The sequence below is a fragment of the Bufo bufo genome, chromosome 7 (genome assembly GCF_905171765.1).
Source record: "Bufo bufo chromosome 7, aBufBuf1.1, whole genome shotgun sequence".
NCBI classification, from domain to species: domain Eukaryota; kingdom Metazoa; phylum Chordata; class Amphibia; order Anura; family Bufonidae; genus Bufo; species Bufo bufo.
This window is the reverse complement of record NC_053395.1, coordinates 63980038-64000971: the sequence shown is the minus strand read 5'-3', so window position 1 is coordinate 64000971 and position 20934 is coordinate 63980038. Positions and strand designations below refer to the sequence as shown.

General features: G+C 46.4%; 1 protein-coding gene across 1 annotated transcript in view; it reads left to right on the top strand.

Moving 5' to 3' along the window:
- CLEC16A (C-type lectin domain containing 16A) overlaps positions 1-20934 on the top strand; it is a 393790-nt gene that overhangs the window by 278178 nt on the left and 94678 nt on the right. Inside the window, exon 21 of the mRNA XM_040441186.1 lies at positions 8791-8995. Within this exon, the coding sequence (XP_040297120.1) occupies positions 8791-8995 (205 nt within the window). The remainder of the gene's footprint in view (positions 1-8790; positions 8996-20934) is intronic.

Sequence of the window (20934 nt, the reverse complement as noted above, 5' to 3'; positions counted from 1 at the left end):
TTTCCCTATTAGACCCTATATATCCCTCAGCCCAGAGACGTCCCCAAATGGTAGGGACTGTCTGTCCTCGTGCCTATCCTAACAGGGCCCTATTAAACCCTATAAAGTCCCAAATACTATGACGCCCCACACCCGACACGTTTCCCCCAAAAATGGGTTCCTCAGGGGGTTAATGTAGGGAGGGTAGATAGTAAGAAAATCCTAAGGTAGGGTGGTAAAAAATTGATAATAAAATGATGAGTGCACAGATGAGGAGGAGTGATCTATAGATACAGTTACCAAACCCATGTAGGTGAATGGATGCCACTGCGTGATAGGGCGGGCTCGGCTGGTACACAATGGTGCAGCCCTGTTAGTATACTGTATACCATACATTGCCATACACCGCTGTCCCTCCCAACATACTCACGCCGAGTGTATATGTGCTCTGAGTGGAGGAGGTGGAAAACCCATTGCCAGACACCTCTGGTGGCAGCTGATCTCCTGGAAAAAGAATCGGCACATAGAAATCAAACATTTACCACTGGGCAAGAATTGGAGGTCCCCTGTATGCATTAGGTGGTCAGCCGTTCCCGCTGATATCGTGTGTTTGGCCAACCTAATGGTGTATTATATTCAGATGCATAGTTTTTTTATGACAGAAGATCAGTCCCATTTACCTAAGAGAGAGTTCACATCACCTCATTTCCCGTTCTTCTAATCCATCAAAAGAACAGAAAAAAAACGGATCCTGTGCATTAGTTAAGCACATTTGGCATCCGTTCGAGCCATTTCCGTCTGAGATCCATTTTTTTTTAGACTGAATAAAAAGTTCTGCATCCAGTACTTTATTTTCCGTCTTTAAAAAAAACGTGCTTAACTAATGCACAGGATCCGTTTATTTTTACAGGATCCTGTTTTTTTTTTTCCTTTTTTAGGCCTTATCTACAGGAGCAAGCGGCTACAAAAAGCATTTTCTATCTGGGAGGACCTGACGTGTCCATTTATTGCTTGGCTATCCCACAGAGTTCAGTGGTCGTGCTGCAAGGGGATAAAACACTTGCTGCCGGATTTCACTACAGATGGCGGGTTGTTAGGGGGTCTCCAGTAGTGGGACACTTGGGATTACATTTATTTTCACATAAACCAGAAAGGGATTTTCCAAACCTGCTGCATTTCATTTTTTAAAGGGTTCTTCAGGGTTTTATTAGAATTAGAAACTGATGACCTATCTTTAGGACAGGCCATCCATATAAGGCTACTTTCACACTCGCGTTTGGTGCGGATCCGTCATGGATCTGCACAGACGGATCCGTTCTGAACGGATGCAGACGGTTGTATTATCTTTAACATGGCCTAAGACGGATCCATCTTGCACACTATTGAAAGTCAATGGAGGACGGATCCGTTTTCTATTTTGTCATAGAAAACGGATCCGTCCCCATTGACTTACATTGTGTGTCAGAACGGATCCGTTTGGCTCCGTTTCGTCAGACGGACACCAAAACGCTGCAAGCAGCGTTTTGGTGTCCGCCTCCGAAGCGGAATGGAGACGGAACGGAGGCAAACTGATGCATTCTGAGCGGATCCTTTTCCATTTAGAATGCATTAGGGCGAAACTGATCCGTTTTGGACTGCTTGTGAGAGCCCTGAACAGATCTGACAAACGGAAAGCCAAAACGTATGAAAGTAGCCTTAGCTGATCAACTATTTAAACTGGTCATGCATTGCTCCGTACACCTGCACGCATTACAGTTAGCAGTAGCTTTTGCAGCTTTGTCCTGTTAAGGACTTGTGCACACAACCGTATTTTGGGTCCGCGTCCAATCTCCATTTTTTGCAGCTAGCATGTGGAACCATTAATTTCTGTGGGTCCACAAAAAATGTGGACAGAACACAGATGTCATCCGTGTGCTGTCCGCATCTGTGTGGCCTTTCCACAAATTATAGAACATGTCCTATTTGTCTGTTTTGCGGACAAGAAGGGGTATTTCTATAACAAAAGTGCGGCATGCACACAGCCAGTGTCCGTATTATGTGGATCCACAGTTTGTGGACTGCAATACGGTTTTCTAAGATTTTTTTTTACCGATGACCTATCCAATGGATAGGTCATCAGTATCTAATTAGTGGGATCTCCAACACCTGGGACTCCCACCAATCAGCTGTTTGAGAAGGCAGCGGCGCTCGCAGCAGCGCTGCGGTCTTCTTTCTGCTTTTCCTAGGCCGAGTGACGACGCGTTCATCGATCACTTGTCCTAGGCGCAGCTCAGCCCCATACAAATGAATGGGGCTGAGCTGCAATACCAAGCACAACCACTATTCGATGTACGGCGCTGTGGTTGGTGAGCTGCGAGAAGGCCGCGATACTCAGGAGCACCACTGCCTTCTCAAAACAGCTGATCGGCGAGGGTACTGGGTGTCGGACCCCTACCGATCAAATACTGATGACCTATCTAGAGGATGAAGTCTTGGAAAACCCTTTTAAGTAAATAGCATAAAGCTAGTCCTGGAAACCCCCTGTTATGGAGCACGTATGCTTGATATCTTTTCACAATGTTATTCTTAAAATAATGTGCCTCTATCTGTGCCTGTCTGTGTGTCTGGTTCTGCTTCAGGCATTCATAAGATTTGTGGTTCATTTCTTCCAGAGGAAGAGATGTTTCCGAGCACTTAGGGCCGCGTCTGCTGAGCAAGCTGCAATTGGTGGTTTACACTGAACCTTTTAATTAACATTATTGATCTCTGCAAGCCACCAAAGCAATTACAGTAAATGGGCTGTGAAGTGTATTTCCACGCTTAGGATACAGCAGGCAGCGCTCCAGCAGTATTTACAGCACACAGGATTGCATGCGACTAATGTATTTCCTGTGCCCTGCTCCGAGGTGCTAGGAATTAAACAGGAATTCACCCAAATAATTGACAGCTGACATATGGTAGCTGTCAGTAACTTAGCAAAACTGAACCGTAATGTTGCCATGCTGATAACCTTTACTCAGTGTGTGTGTGTATCTACTGTATAAAGATATAGATACATGTAGATAGATTATATATACTGTGTGTATATACCGGTGTGTGTGTGTGTGTTGTGTGTGTGTGTGTGTGTGTGTGTGTGTGTGTATATGTATGTATATGTGTATACCGTATATACTCGAGTATAAGACGAGTTTTTTGGCACATATTTTTGTGCTCAAAAAGCCTCCTCGTCTTATACTTTAGTCTAGGTCTTAGCTCCGGTAATAGCAGGCAGTGCGGGGAGCGGCGCTCACTCACTGACGTCACGCGCGTGACGTCAGTGAGTGAGCGCCGCTCCCCGCACTGCCTGTATTACCGAAGCAAAGACAAAGTAAGATATCCAAAGTTAAAGGTTACTGATTAGTTTAAATATACTGCTGTGAGCGTCGGGGAGGGGGATCTGTGGATGGCACTGTTTAGGGGGGAGATCTGTGGATGGCTCCCTGTATTTAATGCAGTGTGTGTGTATATAATGCACACACTCTGCATTAAATACAGGGAGTCAGAGTCAGACTCCCATCAATCTGAGTCACCCTCTTGCAGATGTGTGTATATAATGTAGAGTGTGTGCATTATATACACATACACTCTGAATTATAGCTGCATTTCCCACCCTAGTCTTATACTCGAGTCAATAATTTTTCCCATTTTTTGGGGGTAAAATTAGGGGCTCGGCTTATACTCGGGTCGGCTTATACTCTAGTATATACGGTATATGTATCTATTGAAGGCTCAAATGCGCCTTGTGTCTCATTTCTTATTATCTCAGTCTGTCGCCCCCTTTCCACGTCTGTCGCCCCCTTTCCTCGTCTGTCGCCCCCTTTCCTCGTCTGTCGCCCCCTTTCCTCGTCTGTCGCTCCCTCTCCTCGTCTGTCGCTCCCTCTCCTCGTCTGTCGCTCCCTCTCCTCGTCTGTCGCTCCCTCTCCTCGTCTGTCGCCCCCTCTCCTCGTCTTTCGCCCCCTCTCCTCGTCTGTCGCCCCCTCTCCTCGTCTGTCGCTCCCTCTCCTCGTCTGTCGCTCCCTCTCCTCGTCTGTCGCTCCCTCTCCTCGTCTGTCGCCCCCTCTCCTCGTCTTTCGCCCCCTCTCCTCGTCTGTCGCTCCCTCTCCTCGTCTGTCGCTCCCTCTCCTCGTCTGTCGCTCCCTCTCCTCGTCTTTCGCCCCCTCTCCTCGTCTTTCGCCCCCTCTCCTCGTCTGTCCGTTGCCTTTGCGCTGCAGCTCACAGGAGTCTTAAATTAAACCTTTTATTCATCCGACTGTCTTATTAATGCCACAAGTTTACTGCAAGGCTTAAATTATCGTACCCTACAGTCAGATGATCATAAATTTGGATACACACATTTTCTGATCCTTTTTTTTCTTCCTTAGATAACAGTGATTTAATAGCGTGCACCGTAATAACGAAGGATGGGGACCACGTTCAGCGATTCCTGGCTGTGGACATCTATCAGATGAGTCTAGTGGAACCAGACAGTAAAAGACTCGGTTGGGGAGTTGTGAAGTTTGCTGGTTTATTACAGGTCAGTAATAAGATTAGGAAATGCTGGCTTTACACTGTACATTTTAAGCTGGGCACACACATTCAATAGATTCAAAAGTTTGGCCGACAGCTACCTCTCCCGTCTTCCTCCTGGCTTCCTCACAGGATGGTTCGTCCATCTACATAGATCATATTCCTTCCTGATCACTAGCTCTGTACATGCCTATAACAACATATCGCCTCCGACAAGGCTCTTTCAAGATGGCGGTGAGTAACTCACCCCGTTCGCTCATCACTGGTCATAAACATACAACTTTGGCATGTCTGAACGTGTCTGTGTATGCTATGGGGAGATGGGTGAAGGCCATTGCCAGGCAGTTTTGGCTGCGGCTTATGTCACTGGAGAACAAAAGGATCAGATGAAAATATTCAATCAGAGTCCGGAGCTCCCCACACACATTAGGCTACTTTCACATTCACGTTTGGTGTGGATCCGTCATGGATGTGCACAGACCGATCCGTTCAGATAATACAACCGTCTGCATCCGTTCAGAACGTATTATCTGTAACATAGCCAAGACGGATCCGTCTTAAACACCATTGAAAGTCAATGGAGGACAGATCTGTTTTCTATTTTGCCAGATTGTGTCATAGAAAATTGATCCGTCCCCATTGACTTACATTGTGTGTCAGGATCCGTTTGGATCAGTTCCATCAGACGGACACCAAAATGCCGCAAGCAGCATTTGGTGTCCGCCTACAAAGCGGAATGGAGACGAAACTGGGGCAAACTGATGCATTCTGAGCAGATCCTTTTCCATTCAGAATGCATTAGGGCAAAACTGATCTGTTTTGGACCGCTTGTGAAAGCCCTGAACACACGGTAAGCCAAAAACGCCAACGTGAAAGTAGCCTTAATGTGTTGGCCGAATCCGTCGTTCTCTGCGGATTCCACCGCCAAAAGTATAATGTGTGTGGCCAGCTTTAGAACTTGTCCAAACACTTGATGACAATATCTTCCTGTACTGGAAAACTGGACTCATCTGAGAAAATAAAAATGCTGCCTCCAGGGTGATCAGCTGATTGCTGGGGGGCGCCGAAAGCAGAACTGAGACAGACAGCTGTTTTTGGTGGGTGTAGCTGCAGCCAGCCAAGCATTTCCTCTGCATCGACCACTGCAGGAGACATGTGACTGGCTTTGCCTAGGATGTCCATAGGCACAGGGGTTGTCCCTCTTTGTTCAGTCCCCTTTTGTTAACGTTATTGTTGACATAAACTGCATGGCCTCAGGAAATAGTAGGGTTACCCAACTTTCCTGATGTGTGGAAGGACACAGCAAGAAATCTTCAGTCTCCCAGCAGCACCAGTGGATGGGAAATCCAGCATTAGGCCTCATGCTCACGAACGTTCTGCACCTCGGATGCGGACCCTTTCACTTCAATGAGGCCCCACAAGATGCGGACAGCGCTCCGTGTGCTGTCCCAATACAATGCTCCATTACGTAGCCCCGCAAAAAAAAAAAAAAAACTCACATGGACTGCAAAACACAGTGCGGTCGTGTGCATGTAGCCTTACACCGTTCTTGTTGAAAGGCATAGGTGGTCACTGTAATACATGGAGAAGTTTTAATTTTTTTTCTAACTTGGGAAATCTAGTTGTGATCCACTACAAGCCTACGCTCACATCTGCGTCAGAGGCAAAAAAAAAAACACAACATTGTCCCAAACGTAAACCGATCAGGCCCCCATGTAGTGAGTGTGGTCTGTTCAGCTTCATTCAGGTATCTACACCGGTGTGAAGTCCGCCTTGGGGCTCTTTCACACCAATGCGTTTTCTATCCAGATGCAATGCGTGTAGTAAACGCATAGCATCCAGACCGACTCCTGACCATTCATTTAAATGGATATGAGTCCTTCTTCACGCATCATCTCTGCGTTCAGGAAAAATCACAGCATGTTCTATATTGTGCGTGTTTTTCACGCAGCCCTGGCTCTGTAGAAGCGAATGGGGCTTGCATGAAAAATGGGAGGCATCCGGATGCAGTGCGTTTTTCACGGATGGTCGCTAGGAGGTGTAGATTGTTATTCTTCCATTTTTCTTCATCCAATCTGGACGTAAAAAACTCGCACACTGAATGCAATCGCAAAACCATCATCTGCCTGAACAGATCCCAACACAATCCGTATGGCTCATGTGAATGAAGCCTTATTCTTTCCTTGTAAGAAATGTGGAATCTTGTGTAACCCAGATATATTGTAAACTCTTGGAAAGAAGCTTTAGGAAGTTCAGTGTCAGCTTTTTGTTCATAGTTTTTTATATATCCATTAAGTTCAAATAAAATGATGAAGAAAATATTAGTCTTTACCTAAGTTGCATTTACACTGCTCAATTTTGGAGCCAGCCTTCCTATGAATGCTCGATCCCGATAATCGGCCCATGTAAAGGTGCCGCAGATCACCCGATGGACAAGCGAACCGATCTGAGGTATGGACACCTCAATCACCGTTCCCGGGCAGCAGATTGTGCGGTCTAATGATCTTGTATGGGGGCAAACAGCAGCAGCCTTTACTCGTCCTCGTACTGTGGAGGTGATCGCTGCATGGAAATGCAGCTCTTCACCTCCATTTAACAAGCAGCCGATTGTCTGGAAGAAACGCTTCTTTCCCAACAATAGGCTGCTCCTTGCAGCATCTAAATGCCGCTTTAGATGCTTATTAGTAGGGGTAAGAAAATCAATTCATCAGTCTGCCAATTTGCTCGGTTGACTAGCCCATTGAATACAATAGAGAAATCAATATGCTGCTTATTGTCTTGTTAAATGACCCAATGTATCCTGATCGAAGGCATTGTCTTCACTGATTTCTACTTAGTTAAAAGGGTTGTACAAGATTAAACTAAAAGTCCTGCTTTTTCCCCCCTAAACTGCACCACTTATGTCCATAAGCTGTGTCTGATATTGCGGCTCCACTTTGGTTAGGGGCGCGCTGGGAACTAAAATTGGCCCTTGAAAAAAAAATATAATAGTGGCCTTATGCTGTAGGTAGGGCCAATTCAGGTAGGGCCAGCAATACCATATTGTGGCACAAGATACCGCCACAGCTGAGCCAAATATCACAGTGCAGGCCGTGAGGGGGGCTCAGGTGACCCACTGGGCATCAGCTCACCGGGAATTTTCCCTTAGGTTCTACCGCCTGTCCACCCCTGACTTCATTCCTCTGAATAGGGCTGAACTGCAATATCTGACACAGCCAATGGACAAATGTCACACTGTCTGGGGGCAAAAAAATAAATTTCTAATCCTATAAATTCTTGGCCATCAATCTCCGGCACGCCAGCAGTTGTGAAACTACAACTTCCAGCATGCTCCATTCAGATCTATGGGAGTTCTGAGAACAGCCAAGCAAGTGTGCATGCTGGGAGTCATAGTTTCACCACAGCTGGAGTGCTGAAGGTTGCTGATCCCTGGCCTAGGAGAATATAACCTTAAAGGGATTGTCTCACTTCAGCAAGTAGCATTTATCATGTAGAAACAGTTATTACAAGGCACTTAGGCTACTTTTACACTAGCGGCACGGATCTCCTGCAGGCTTTGCCGGCGGGTGAACAGCCTGTCGGATCCGTCCTGCCGCTAGTGACCGTGTGCCCCTGGACTGCCGTTCCGTCGCCATTGACTAGAATGGCAGAGGCACAGCAGCGCGCGGCGAGAGGCTGCCGGAATAAATGTCGGACATGTATTCCAGCAGCCTCTAGCCGTGCCTCCGCTGGAACTCCGCACTGCCCCCATTATAGTCAATGGGGACGGAGCTTATACACTGCTCATGTCTAGGGGTTATGACCACTCTGCAATTCAGCAGTGGTTGTGCTTGCGCACTATAGGAAAAATCATCGGTGGCCAGGAACGTATGAGTGTGCATAGGACAGGCGTTTTCCTATAGTGTGCAAGCACGACCACTGCTGGATTGCAGGGTGGTCATAACCCCTGGAAACAGGCAGTATATGTGATGAAAAGATGAATCAAGCTAGCAAAGGAGACAGTATGGACAATCACAACACATTAGTAAGTGCCTTGTATTAACTTTCTCTACATGGTAAATGCCATTTGCTGAAGTGAGACGTGTCCTTTTTAATCCAGCCATTGCACATAAAGATGTATACTGCAAATTTTTTCTTCTAATTTTAACTGAAATGTATTTGATATATACATGTATCTGTTGGAATCGGAGCCTCACAAAGCTTCTTTAGATGGTCCCAATGTAGACGTATAGGGTGGCTGGCTCCATGCAGTGATGTGGTTTTATAATAAACCTGCCTTTTTTCTAGGATATGCAAGTAACTGGTGTAGAAGATGACAGCAGAGCTTTAAATATCACCATCCACAAACCAGCATCAACTCCCCACTCCAAGCCGTTTCCCATTCTTCAAGCTACTTTTATCTTCTCTGACCACATCCGTTGTATAATAGCCAAGCAAAGACTTGCAAAAGGGCGCATTCAAGCCCGACGGATGAAAATGCAGAGGATATCTGGTAGGTGCAATACGCTTTCAGAAGTTACTCCTGTCGGCTGTAAATTCATATCCTGTCTGTATCATGATTTAGACCTTTTTAAGTGACACGCCCATCTTTGTTGGGATATGTCATGAATGGTGATGGTCTTACCTCTGCCGATCCCTTCAGGAGGTTCTCTGCACAATGTGGGTCTCATCCACCAGCCACACTCAAGTAAGGGAGAGTTCACACTACTGTTATTTCTCCATCCTTCTGATCCGTTAGAAGAACAGAAAAATAAAAAAAACGGTATCCATTTGAGTAATTTCCATCTGAGATTTGTTATTTTAGACAGAAAAATAGTTCTGCATGCAGGACTTTTTTTTTTCCCCGTCTAAAAAAAAACTGATCTCTGAAATGGCTCAAACAGATGCCAAATGTGCATAACTGATGCACAAGATCCATTTTTTTTGGTTTTCTTCTTTGTTTACAGGATACGTTTTATATATTATTATTTATATTTTTTTTCCTGTTCTTCTGACGGATTAGAAGAATGGAAAAATAACAGTGGTGTGAACTCTCCCTAAATGGGCCATGTTGCTTTTCCTGGGGTTGAGGTGAATGGGAAAATGTGTAATGCATTTGCAGCACTGTGACCACTTGGTTCTGATTACCCAGCAAGCTCGGTGACGTAAAGTTTAAGCGCTGCACACACAATGGCAGTGCATGGTTGGCGTGTACACCAAACATGTAGCCCATTGGTTCCCATTGTATAAAAATGAATGTATCCAAACTATGCCCTTAAAGAGGACCTGCATTCCGGGGGGGCAGAGCCTGACCGAGCTCGATGGTGGCCGCTAGAGAAGAGCTCTCCCACCAACAGACCCTCATCAAGCCCTGAGAACAGCGTTTTTCTCCCACAATGGTGAAGACACACGGCAGAGACAGGCAAAGGGATTCCAGCTGCACTCCGAAAGTGCAGCGTTCATAATCTGACATGGAGAAATACCTCCAGAAGCAGTCAGTCAAGTCCTCGGCGCAGGCATCCAAAATGGCGCCGGCACAGCAGGAGGAAGAACAGCTCGGCGAGGCCTCAAACGCTGAAAGGGCCCAAGAATTATCGGACGCGGATGAGTCCCTCACTATCACCCGAGGCTTCCTACAGAAAGCTCTCAGAAGAGCGCTAGCCCCAATCGCTTCAGATTTAGCGGACATAAAAGCTGATGTCAGACACATTGGTGATAGAGTTGAAACTTTGGAAAACTCACACCAGGCTTTGCTAGCTTTTGATATGGCAGTGAAGGAGAACTTGGCCGCACATACAGCTCGCATTAATGAATCCATGCTTATGTTAGAAGACCAAGAAAATAGAAGCCGCAGGAAAAATGTTCGCATCCGCGGCATCCCTGAGGCTCTAGATAAGGAAGACCCCCCCTGCAGTAGTTAGACGTCTGTTTGTGGAGCTATTGGGGGGAGGGAGAGCGGACGCCATTATTATTGAAAGAGCCCTTAGAGCTCTGCGCTCTAAACCTTTACCTTCTGAGACGCTCAGGGACATCATTTGCGGCCTCCTGTCTTTTTGCGACACATCAGATATACTTGCTAAAGTGAGGGAGCTTAATGAAATCCAACTTGACGGGGCAAATATTCCGATTTTTCAAGATCTTGCACCATCAACTCTGCAGAAGAGGAGACGGATAAGCTCAGATAGGAGATGATCCCGTATAGATGGTTATTTCCTTTTGGAGTCCTCATCGTTCATGGTGCCAAAAGATTGACTGTGAGGACGCCGGAAGACCTTTCATCTGTCTTGGACTCTCTCCATATACCACCAATGAAGATCCCTTAATGGATGCCATTATCTGAAGGCCACTCGCTCCCTCCACTTCCATCGGTTCCAATATTGCTAAATTAGTTATCACATCCACATAATTGCTATCTTGTGTAGGATGTTTATTGTGGTACTTGTGGTCCGCTGCGGGCATCCTCCACTCTATGCATTTTTGCTGGGGATCGTCATTAGCAATGGGCCACAAGTGCAGGATTTGCTCCCCTGTATATACATGCACAACTGCATATGGGTTTGAGCACTTCTTGCCTGTGTAACACCACGCCATTTTTTTTTTTTGTTTGCATATAGAGATACCTGGAGGTGTATAAACTCCTATTTAACCACCTCAGCCCCCAGTGCTTAAACACCCTGAAAGACCAGGCCACTTTTTACACTTCTGCACTACACTACTTTCACCGTTTATTGCTCGGTCATGCAACTTACCACCCAAATGAATTTTACCTCCTTTTCTTCTCACTAATAGAGCTTTCATTTGGTGGTATTTCATTGCTGCTGACATTTTTACTTTTTTTGTTATTAATCGAAATTTAACGATTTTTTTTCAAAAAAATGACATTTTTCACTTTCAGTTGTAAAATTTTGCAAAAAAAAAGACATCCATATAGAAATTTTGCTCTAAATTTATAGTTCTACATGTCTTTGATAAAAAAAAAATGTTTGGGTAAAAAAAAAATGGTTTGGGTAAAAGTTATAGCGTTCACAAACTATGGTACAAAAATGTGAATTTCCGCTTTTTGAAGCAGCTCTGACTTTCTGAGCACCTGTCATGTTTCCTGAGGTTCTACAATGCCCAGACAGTACAAACACCCCACAAATGACCCCATTTCGGAAAGTACACACCGTGACAAAAAATAAAAACTTCTATGAACTCACTATGCCCATCAGCGAATACCTTGGGGTCTCTTCTTTCCAAAATGGGGTCACTTGTGGGGTAGTTATACTGCCCTGGCATTCTAGGGGCCCAAATGTGTGGTAAGGAGTTTGAAATCAAATTCAGTAAAAAATGACCTGTGAAATCCGAAAGGTGCTCTTTGGAATATGGGCCCCTTTGCCCACCTAGGCTGCAAAAAAGTGTCACACATCTGGTATCTCCGTACTCAGGAGAAGGTGGGGAATGTGTTTTGGGGTGTCATTTTATATATACCCATGCTGGGTGAGAGAAATATCTTGGCAAAAGACAACTTTTCCCATTTTTTTATACAAAGTTGTCATTTGACCAAGATATTTATCTCACCCAGCATGGGTATATGTAAAAAGACACCCCAAAACACATTCCTCAACTTCTCCTGAGTACGGGGATACCAGATGTGTGACACTTTTTTGCAGCCTAGGTGGGCAAAGGGGCCCATATTCCAAAGAGCACCTTTCGGATTTCACTGGTAATTTTTTACTGAATTTGATTTCAAACTCCTTACCACACATTTGGGCCCCTAGAATACCAGGGCAGTATAACTACCCCACAAGTGACCCCATTTTGGAAAGAAGACACCCCAAGGTATTCCGTGAGGGGCATGGCGAGTTCCTAGAATTTTTTATTTTTTGTCACAAGTTAGTGGAAAATGATGATTTTTATTTTTTATTTTTTTTTCATACAAAGTCTCATATTCCACTAACTTGTGACAAAAAATAAAAACTTCCATGAACTCACTATGCCCATCAGCGAATACCTTGGGGTCTCTTCTTTCCAAAATGGGGTCACTTGCGGGGTAGTTATACTGCCCTGGCATTCTAGGGGCCCAAATGTGTGGTAAGGAGTTTGAAATCAAATTCAGTAAAAAATGACCTGTGAAATCCGAAAGGTGCTCTTTGGAATATGGGCCCCTTTGCCCACCTAGGCTGCAAAAAAGTGTCACACATCTGGTATCCCCGTACTCAGGAGAAGTTGAGGAATGTGTTTTGGGGTGTCTTTTTACATATACCCATGCTGGGTGAGATAAATATCTTGGTCAAATGACAACTTTGTATAAAAAAATTGGAAAAGTTGTCTTTTGCCAAGATATTTCTCTCACCCAGCATGGGTATATATAAAATGACACCCCAAAACACATTCCCCACCTTCTCCTGAGTACGGAGATACCAGATGTGTGACACTTTTTTGCAGCCTAGGTGGGCAAAGGGGCCCATATTCCAAAGAGCACCTTTCGGATTTCACAGGTCATTTTTTACTGAATTTGATTTCAAACTCCTTACCACACATTTGGGCCCCTAGAATGCCAGGGCAGTATAACTACCCCACAAGTGACCCCATTTTGAAAAGAAGAGACCCCAAGGTATTCGCTGATGGGCATAGTGAGTTCATGGAAAAAAAAAAATTTTGTCACAAGTTAGTGGAATAGGAGACTTTGTATGAAAAAAAAATCATCATTTTCCACTAACTTGTGACAAAAAATAAAAAATTCTAGGAACTTGCCATGCCCCTCACGGAATACCTTGGGGTGTCTTCTTTCCAAAATGGGGTCACTTGTGGGGTAGTTATACTGCCCTGGCATTTTCCAGGGGCCCTAATGTCTGGTAAGTAGGTAAATGACCTGTGAAATCTGAAAGGTGCTCTTTGGAATGTGGGCCCCTTTGCCCACCTAGGCTGCAAAAAAGTGTCACACATCTGGTATCTCCGTACTCAGGAGAAGGTGGGGAATGTGTTTTGGGGTGTCATTTTACATATACCCATGCTGGGTGAGAGAAATATCTTGGCAAAAGACAACTTTTCCCATTTTTTTTATACAAAGTTGGCATTTGACCAAGATATTTATCTCACCCAGCATGGGTATATGTAAAATGACACCCCAAAACATATTCCCCAACTTCTGCTGAATACGGAGATACCACATGTGTGACACTTTTTTGCAGCCTAGGTGGGCAAAGGGGCCCAAATTCCTTTTAGGAGGGCATTTTTAGACATTTGGATACCAGACTTCTTCTCACGCTTTGGGGCCCCTAAAATGCCAGGGCAGTATAAATACCCCACATGTGACCCCATTTTGGAAAGAAGACACCCCAAGGTATTCAATGAGGGGCATGGCGAGTTCATTGAAAAAAAAAAAATTTGGCACAAGTTAGCGGAAATTGATTTTTTGGATTTAGTTCTCACAAAGTCTCCCTTTCCGCTAACTTGGGACAAAAATTTCAATCTTTCATGGACTCAATATGCCCCTCAGCGAATACCTTGGGGTGTCTTCTTTCCAAAATGGTGTTATTTGTGGGGTGTTTGTACTGCCCTGGCATTTGAGGGTCTCCGCAATCATTACATGTATGCCCAGCATTAGTAGTTTCTGCTATTCTCCTTATATTGAGCATACAGGTAATGAGATTTTTTTTTTCCGTTCAGCCTCTGGGCTGAAAGAAAAAAATGAACGGCACAGATTTCTTCATTCGCATCGATCAATGTGGATGAAAAAATCTCTGCCAAAAAAAGAAAAAGGAGGGGAAAGGCGTCTGCCAGGACATAGGAGCTCCGCCCAACATCCATACCCACTTCAGCTCGTATGCCCTGGCAAACCAGATTTCTCCATTCACATCAATCGATGTGGATGAATAAATCATTGCCGGGATTTTTTTTTTTATATATACAAAGTGTTTGCCAAAGTATATGAACACCGCCACCTCCTCAGCTCATATGCCTCGGCAAACATATCTTTTACTGCAGAGGAGAAATCTCGTCTTGCAGCGCCGCATACACCGACTTGCGTGTAATCTGACAGCAGCGCAATGCTTCTGTCCGAATGCACATCAGTGCTGCAGCTGGTCGATCGGTTGGTCCACCTGGAAGGTAAAAAAAACAAAACAAAAAAGAAAAAACCAGGCCGCAAAGCAATAACTTTATTAACTTTAGAACAGAACATATTAACTTTTTTAAACTTTTTTAACTTTTTTACTTACCGGTAATTTTTTTTTTTGTTTAGTTTTTTTTACCTTTATAGAACAAACCTCTCCTTCCCCATGGGACAATGTGCAAAGCGCAAATCGCCCAAAGATGTGGCGAAGTACGTTATGCACTTTATCCCAGGTGAAAGGAGAGGTTTGCAGCAGCTGAGAGTAAAAGGGCCCTAATAGCCCTGTGTGCCTGTCCTGTGAGATGCAATCCCTATGCTAGGTGTACCTGTGTGTGGTATTTCCGGAAACACTCACCATAGCATAGGGCAGGGTGGTCCGGACAGTCAGGACAGAAATAGCGGGTGTCACGCCTTATTCCACTCCTGCTACAGACACGACATCTTTTTCGGGGTGACGGTTGGGTTGAGGTACCAGGAACGACACTGGGGAAATGTCGCTCGTGTAGACGGCTAACTACACTGGTGGATGGGGCCACGGAACCTCCTGGGTAAAGGAGGTTCTCGATGATCTCTTCCTGGAATTTGAGGAAAGATCGTGTTCTCCCAGCCTTACTGTAGAGAACAAAACTATTGTACAGCGCCAATTGAATTAAATATACAGACACCTTCTTATACCAGCGTCTGGTTCTGCGGGAAACTAAATACGGAGACAACATCTGGTCATTGAAGTCCACCCCTCCCATGAGCGCATTATAGTCGTGGACACAGAGGGGCTTTTCAATGACACGGGTTGCTCGCTCAATTTGGATTGTCGTGTCTGCGTGAATGGAGGAGAGCATGTAAACGTCACGCTTGTCTCTCCATTTCACCGCGAGCAGTTCTTCGTTACACAAGGCAGCCCTCTCCCCCCTTGCAAGACGGGTGGTTACAAGCCGTTGGGGGAAGCCCACGCGACTAGTTCGCGCGGTGCCACAGGCGCAAATCCGTTCTAGAAACAAATGCCTAAAGAGGGCCACACTTGTGTAAAAATTGTCCACATAAAGATGGTACCCCTTGCCGAATAAGGGTGACACCAAGTCCCAGACTGTCTTCCCACTGCTCCCCAGGTAGTCAGGGCAACCGACCGGCTCCAGGGTCTGATCTTTTCCCTCATAGACACGAAATTTGTGGGTATAGCCTGTGGCCCTTTCACAGAGCTTATACAATTTGACCCCATACCGGGCACGCTTGCTTGGGATGTACTGTTTGAAGCCAAGGCGCCCGGTAAAATGTATTAGGGACTCGTCTACGCAGATGTTTTGCTCGGGGGTATACAAATCTGCAAATTTCTGGTTGAAATGGTCTATGAGGGGCCGAATTTTGTGGAGCCGGTCAAAAGCTGGGTGGCCTCTGGGACGGGAGGTGGTGTTGTCGCTAAAATGCAGGAAACGGAGGATGGCCTCAAATCGTGCCCTGGACATAGCAGCAGAGAACATGGGCATGTGATGAATCGGGTGCGTTGACCAATATGACCGCAATTCATGCTTTTTTGTCAGGCCCATGTTGAGGAGAAGGCCCAAAAAAATTTTAATTTCGGAAACTTGGACTGGTTTCCACCGGAAAGGCTGGGCATAAAAGCTTCCCGGGTTGGCGGATATAAATTGTGTGGCATACTGGTTGGTCTCTGCCACGACTAAGTCCAAGAGCTCCGCAGTCAAGAACAGCTCAAAAAATCCCAGGGCCGAACCGATTTGAGCCGTCTCAACCCGAACTCCAGACTGGGCGGTGAAAGGGGGAACTACAGGTGCGGCTGAAGTTGGTGACTGCCAATCAGGGTTTGCCAGCACCTCAGGGATTCTAGGGGGTCTACGGGCCTGTCTGCGCGGTGGCTGCGACGGGGTAACTAGTGCACGTGCCACCGTACCAGCTTCAACTGCCCTTCTGGTGCTCGCCACGTCACCATGTTGTACGGCAGTGCTGGTACTAGGTCCAGGGAGGGCTGCGCTGCTGGTGTATGCCTCACCACGTGATCCGGCAGCGACAGCCCCACTCTGCTGCTCTTGAAGCGGATCCTGCATAACCTGTGGTCTAGCGACACGGGGCCGGGTACGCCTGGTGCTGCCAGGGACCTCCACCTCCTCGTCCGAACTTTGGGTCAGACTGCCACTGCTTTCTACAGGTTCATATTCTGACCCGCTAGATTCATCAGATGAGGGTTCCCACTCCTCATCCGACTGGGTCAGAATCCTGTAGGCCTCTTCAGAAGAATACCCCCTGTTTGACATTTTGGACTACTAAATTTAGGGGTATTCCCTGAGACTACCCAAGAAAAAAAGCAAGCCTGTCTTACAAAGGGGAGGCTAGCGAAGTACCGGAGGCCGCTGCGGTTGATAAAAAATATCAAAACTGATTTTTTTATCGCCGCAGTGCGTGTAAAATGAATGTGCAGTGATCAAAAAATATATATTTTTTGTCACTGCGGTGGGGCGGGCGTGGGTGAACGCACGTGTGGGCGACCGATCAGGCCTGATCGGGCAAACACTGCGTTTTGGGTGGAGGGCGAACTAAAGTGACACTAATACTATTATAGATCTGACCGTGATCAGTTTTGATCACTTACAGATACTATAAAAGTACAAATGCTGATTAGCGATACGCTATTCAGCGAATAAAAGTGACTGCGGTGCGGTGGGGTGGGTGCTAACTGACGCTAACTACCTAACCAAGGGGCCTAAACTATCCCTAAAACCTAACAGCCAATACTAGTGGAAAAAAAAAAGTGACAGTTTACACTGATCACTTTTTTTCCTTTCACTGGTGATTGACAGGGGCGATCAAAGGGGTGATCAAAGGGTTAATTGGGGTGCAGGGGGGTGATCAGGGGCTACAGTGAAGTGTTTGGTGTACTCACAGTGATGTCTGCTTCTCTGCTGGATCCAACCGACGAAAAGGACCAGCAGAGGAGCAGAGAAGCCATATAACAGATCATATTTACTAATATGATCTGTTATATGGCTTGTGATTGGATTTTTTAAAAATCGCCAGCCTGCCAGCCAATGATCGTTGCTGGCAGGCTGGTGACGAACTTGTTCTTTAACTTTTGCCGGCCCGCGATGCGCATGCGCGGGCCGGCTTGGAGCGAAATCTCGCGTCTCGCGAGATGACGCGTATATGCGTGACTGTGCGCAGCGCTGCCACCTCCGGAACGCGAATCTGCGTACAGCGGTCCGGAGGTGGTTAAATGAGCCTGTTTTCCATCCACAGGCTACATTTAGGTGCACCTGTGAGGCCTGGGCCATATCGGCCAGTCTCTGAGTCCAGCAGTACCTCATACCAGGTTTGGGCCTTATTTGGCTTTATGGCCTTTAGGAAACTGGAGCTTAAGTTGTGGAAATGACAATAATGACTAGTAGACCATGGTTTAGTACTATAGACATCATTTATGGTTTTCAGGGAGGGGATCAAGTTACCGTATTTCTCCCTGGCTCTGAGCTCTGCGCTGTGATTGGACAGCGCTGCTGTCAGGGAGACTGAGAGACACTGGCGTCTCCTCCTCCTTGCTCTGAATGTTGAAAATACCGGGGGCCACAGCGGGTGAACGGAGCGGCACCCAGGAATAATAGTAAGTGCACTTAGATCCCTGGGCGCCGCTCTATGTAGGCTTCTACTTAGTTCATATTCTTTGGACCCATGAAAGGTCCTCTTTAACTCATTTATACAAGTGTCGGCAGCGGTATCACAGACCCGGCCTCAATAACAGGGCATGGAATCCGCAGCAATTAACCCCTCCGATGTGGCACCTGAGGGGATAATTGCCGCGTATCGCATGCCCTGTTATTGTGGCCGGGTCTGTGATACCGCTGCCGACACTTGTATTAATATGTTTTACATTCATTGGTGGCGCAGTGGCCACAGCTCCTCCCCTGCTATCTCCCCATTGGTGGCAGTGGCGGCCGCGTCACAGTGGGGAGGGAGGGACTCCCTCCTTCTCCACTGTGCCAGTAGCCAGAGCCCCCCTATATCATGTGCCAGTAGCCAGAGCCCCCCCTATATCATGTGTCAGTAGCCAGAGCCCCCCCTATATCATGTCAGTAGCCAGAGCCCCCCCTATATCATGTGTCAGTAGCCAGAGCCCCCCCTATATCATGTGTCAGTAGCCAGAGCCCCCCCTATATCATGTCAGTAGCCAGAGCCCCCCCTATATCATGTGTCAGTAGCCAGAGCCCCCCCTATATCACGTGTCAGTAGCCAGAGCCCCCCCATATCATGTGCCAGTAGCCAGAGCCCCATGTGCCAGTAGACAGAGGGCCCCCCCATCATGTGCCAGTAGCCAGAGCCCCCCATCATGTGCCAGTAGCCACCAGTACTGTATTGTACACAATTTCACCCAAAAAAAAAACACTTATACTTACCTCCATGTTAGCGATGCGATGCAGGCCTCTTCCGACCTGTGTCTCGTGCTGTGCGGCTCAGGCGGCGCAATGACGTCATGGCGCCGCCTGCATCGGCCTCTGATAGGCTGCAGGCACTAGGCCGGCAGCCTATCAGAGGAAGGGGAAGGGACACGCCTCTCCCTCCCCTGCCCTGCTGCACAGCCATCTGTATCGCTGTCCTGAGGACGGCAATACAGATGACTATGGAGATGAGCGCTTCCACAATGGAAGCGCTCATCTTCCTGTGACTGTCCGCCACTGCCCCCACAAAAATATAGTTAGTTGCAGGCCGGCGCGGGGGGGCCCTAAGGACTTGGAGGCCCAGGGGCAATTGCCCCCCTTGCCTTAATGGAAGCGCCGGCCCTGTCTATGTTGTGCCATTCCTTTATTATTTCTACTAGAAGTTATGCATGAATTACTAGCACTCTGCAGTGAGGGTACAGAGGGGAGGTAACCAGTTGGAGAGTGTCCCTGCCCAGTCTCACTGTATCCAGTCAGTGCATCCATTCTCAGACTGTGGAGGTTCACATCCCCAACTGGTTACCTCCCCTCTGTACCCTTACTACAGACTGCTAGTAATTCATTCATAACTTCTAGTAGAAATAATAAAGGAATGGCACAACATAGAGCCATAAGAAAAGATGTTCCAGAATTGCTATTATATGGGGAGTGTATGAAGCTATTAAAACAGGCATGTCAGGAGCGGCGACAAGTCCTCTTTAAATACAGTGAAATAAGCTATATGCCAAAAGAACACTCTTCTGGCATACATTGTTCCCATTATAGCTTATGGATTTTTTCAGCGTATACACTCCTTAAAATTGAAATTATAACACCAAGAAGTACAAGCCTTAAGGTTATGCAAATCAAAGAAGTAGCAGGTGTTGCGAAGATCTGCAGAAGATCACATTTTCAAGTACCTAATTCCAATGTGTGACATGTAGGAGAGGCATAAAAGCTAGATTAAAGGCAACATTTTTTAGCCACATGAAACCTCATATATTGGATCAAGTCGTGTGGGATGATTTGCGATGTCTCCTGTTCGTCTACGTTCTGTGTCGCAAATTGAGAGAGACAGAATCCTTCCACTGAGAAAGCTTAGTTTATCACTCTGGCAGATCCCTACGCACCTTGGCTGAGATGTCAGCACTGTTCCAGTGGTTGGGAGAACAACAATGAACTGCAATGACAGCAAGAGGTGCACAGAGGTTAACCTTTGCACAGACAGATGGTCTGATTAGAAGGATGGCGTTTAGTGATCCATTCTGTTCTGCAGGTGAAATTGGATGTCACATCCCAAGCCCAGGGCGGCAAACAGTGTCTACACAAGCCATCAGAAGGTGTTTGTATGACACTGGGCTACAAGCCAGATGTCCAGCTACAGGTGTTCCATTCACCTCACGCCTCTGCTCTCAAAGACTATAATGCTGCACATTAAGACGGCAATTTCAGCTGGAATGGGGGACTATCCTCTTCAGTGATGAGTCTCGCTTTTGTCTCTGAATCAGTGATAGCCAGATATTGGTCTAGAGACCAGGCTACCATGAAGAGGCCTTCACAAGGGAACATCAAACTGGACCTACTCTCAAGATTATGGTGTGGACTTGGCATAATATACTGTAGCCGGACTTCTCTAGTCTTCATTTCAGGAAGACTAATAGCTCTGCGTTACATTGATTTGGTTGTGGAGCCAGTGGTACAATGTTTTTTCCAAAGTGTAACAGGGCAATGCCAGGCTGCATGGTATTCATGCTACTGTGAGCAGCCTGCATGGCATAAACATGCTAACATGGCCTGTTGCTTCTACGGACTTGCCCCATGAAACACATCTGGGACGTCTTTGGTCAACAATTGCAAAGAGAGCCACCAGCAGCAGATCTTGATAATTTGTGTGCCCAAGTGCATTCAGAGTGGCAGAACATTCTTCAGACCACCGTTAACAAC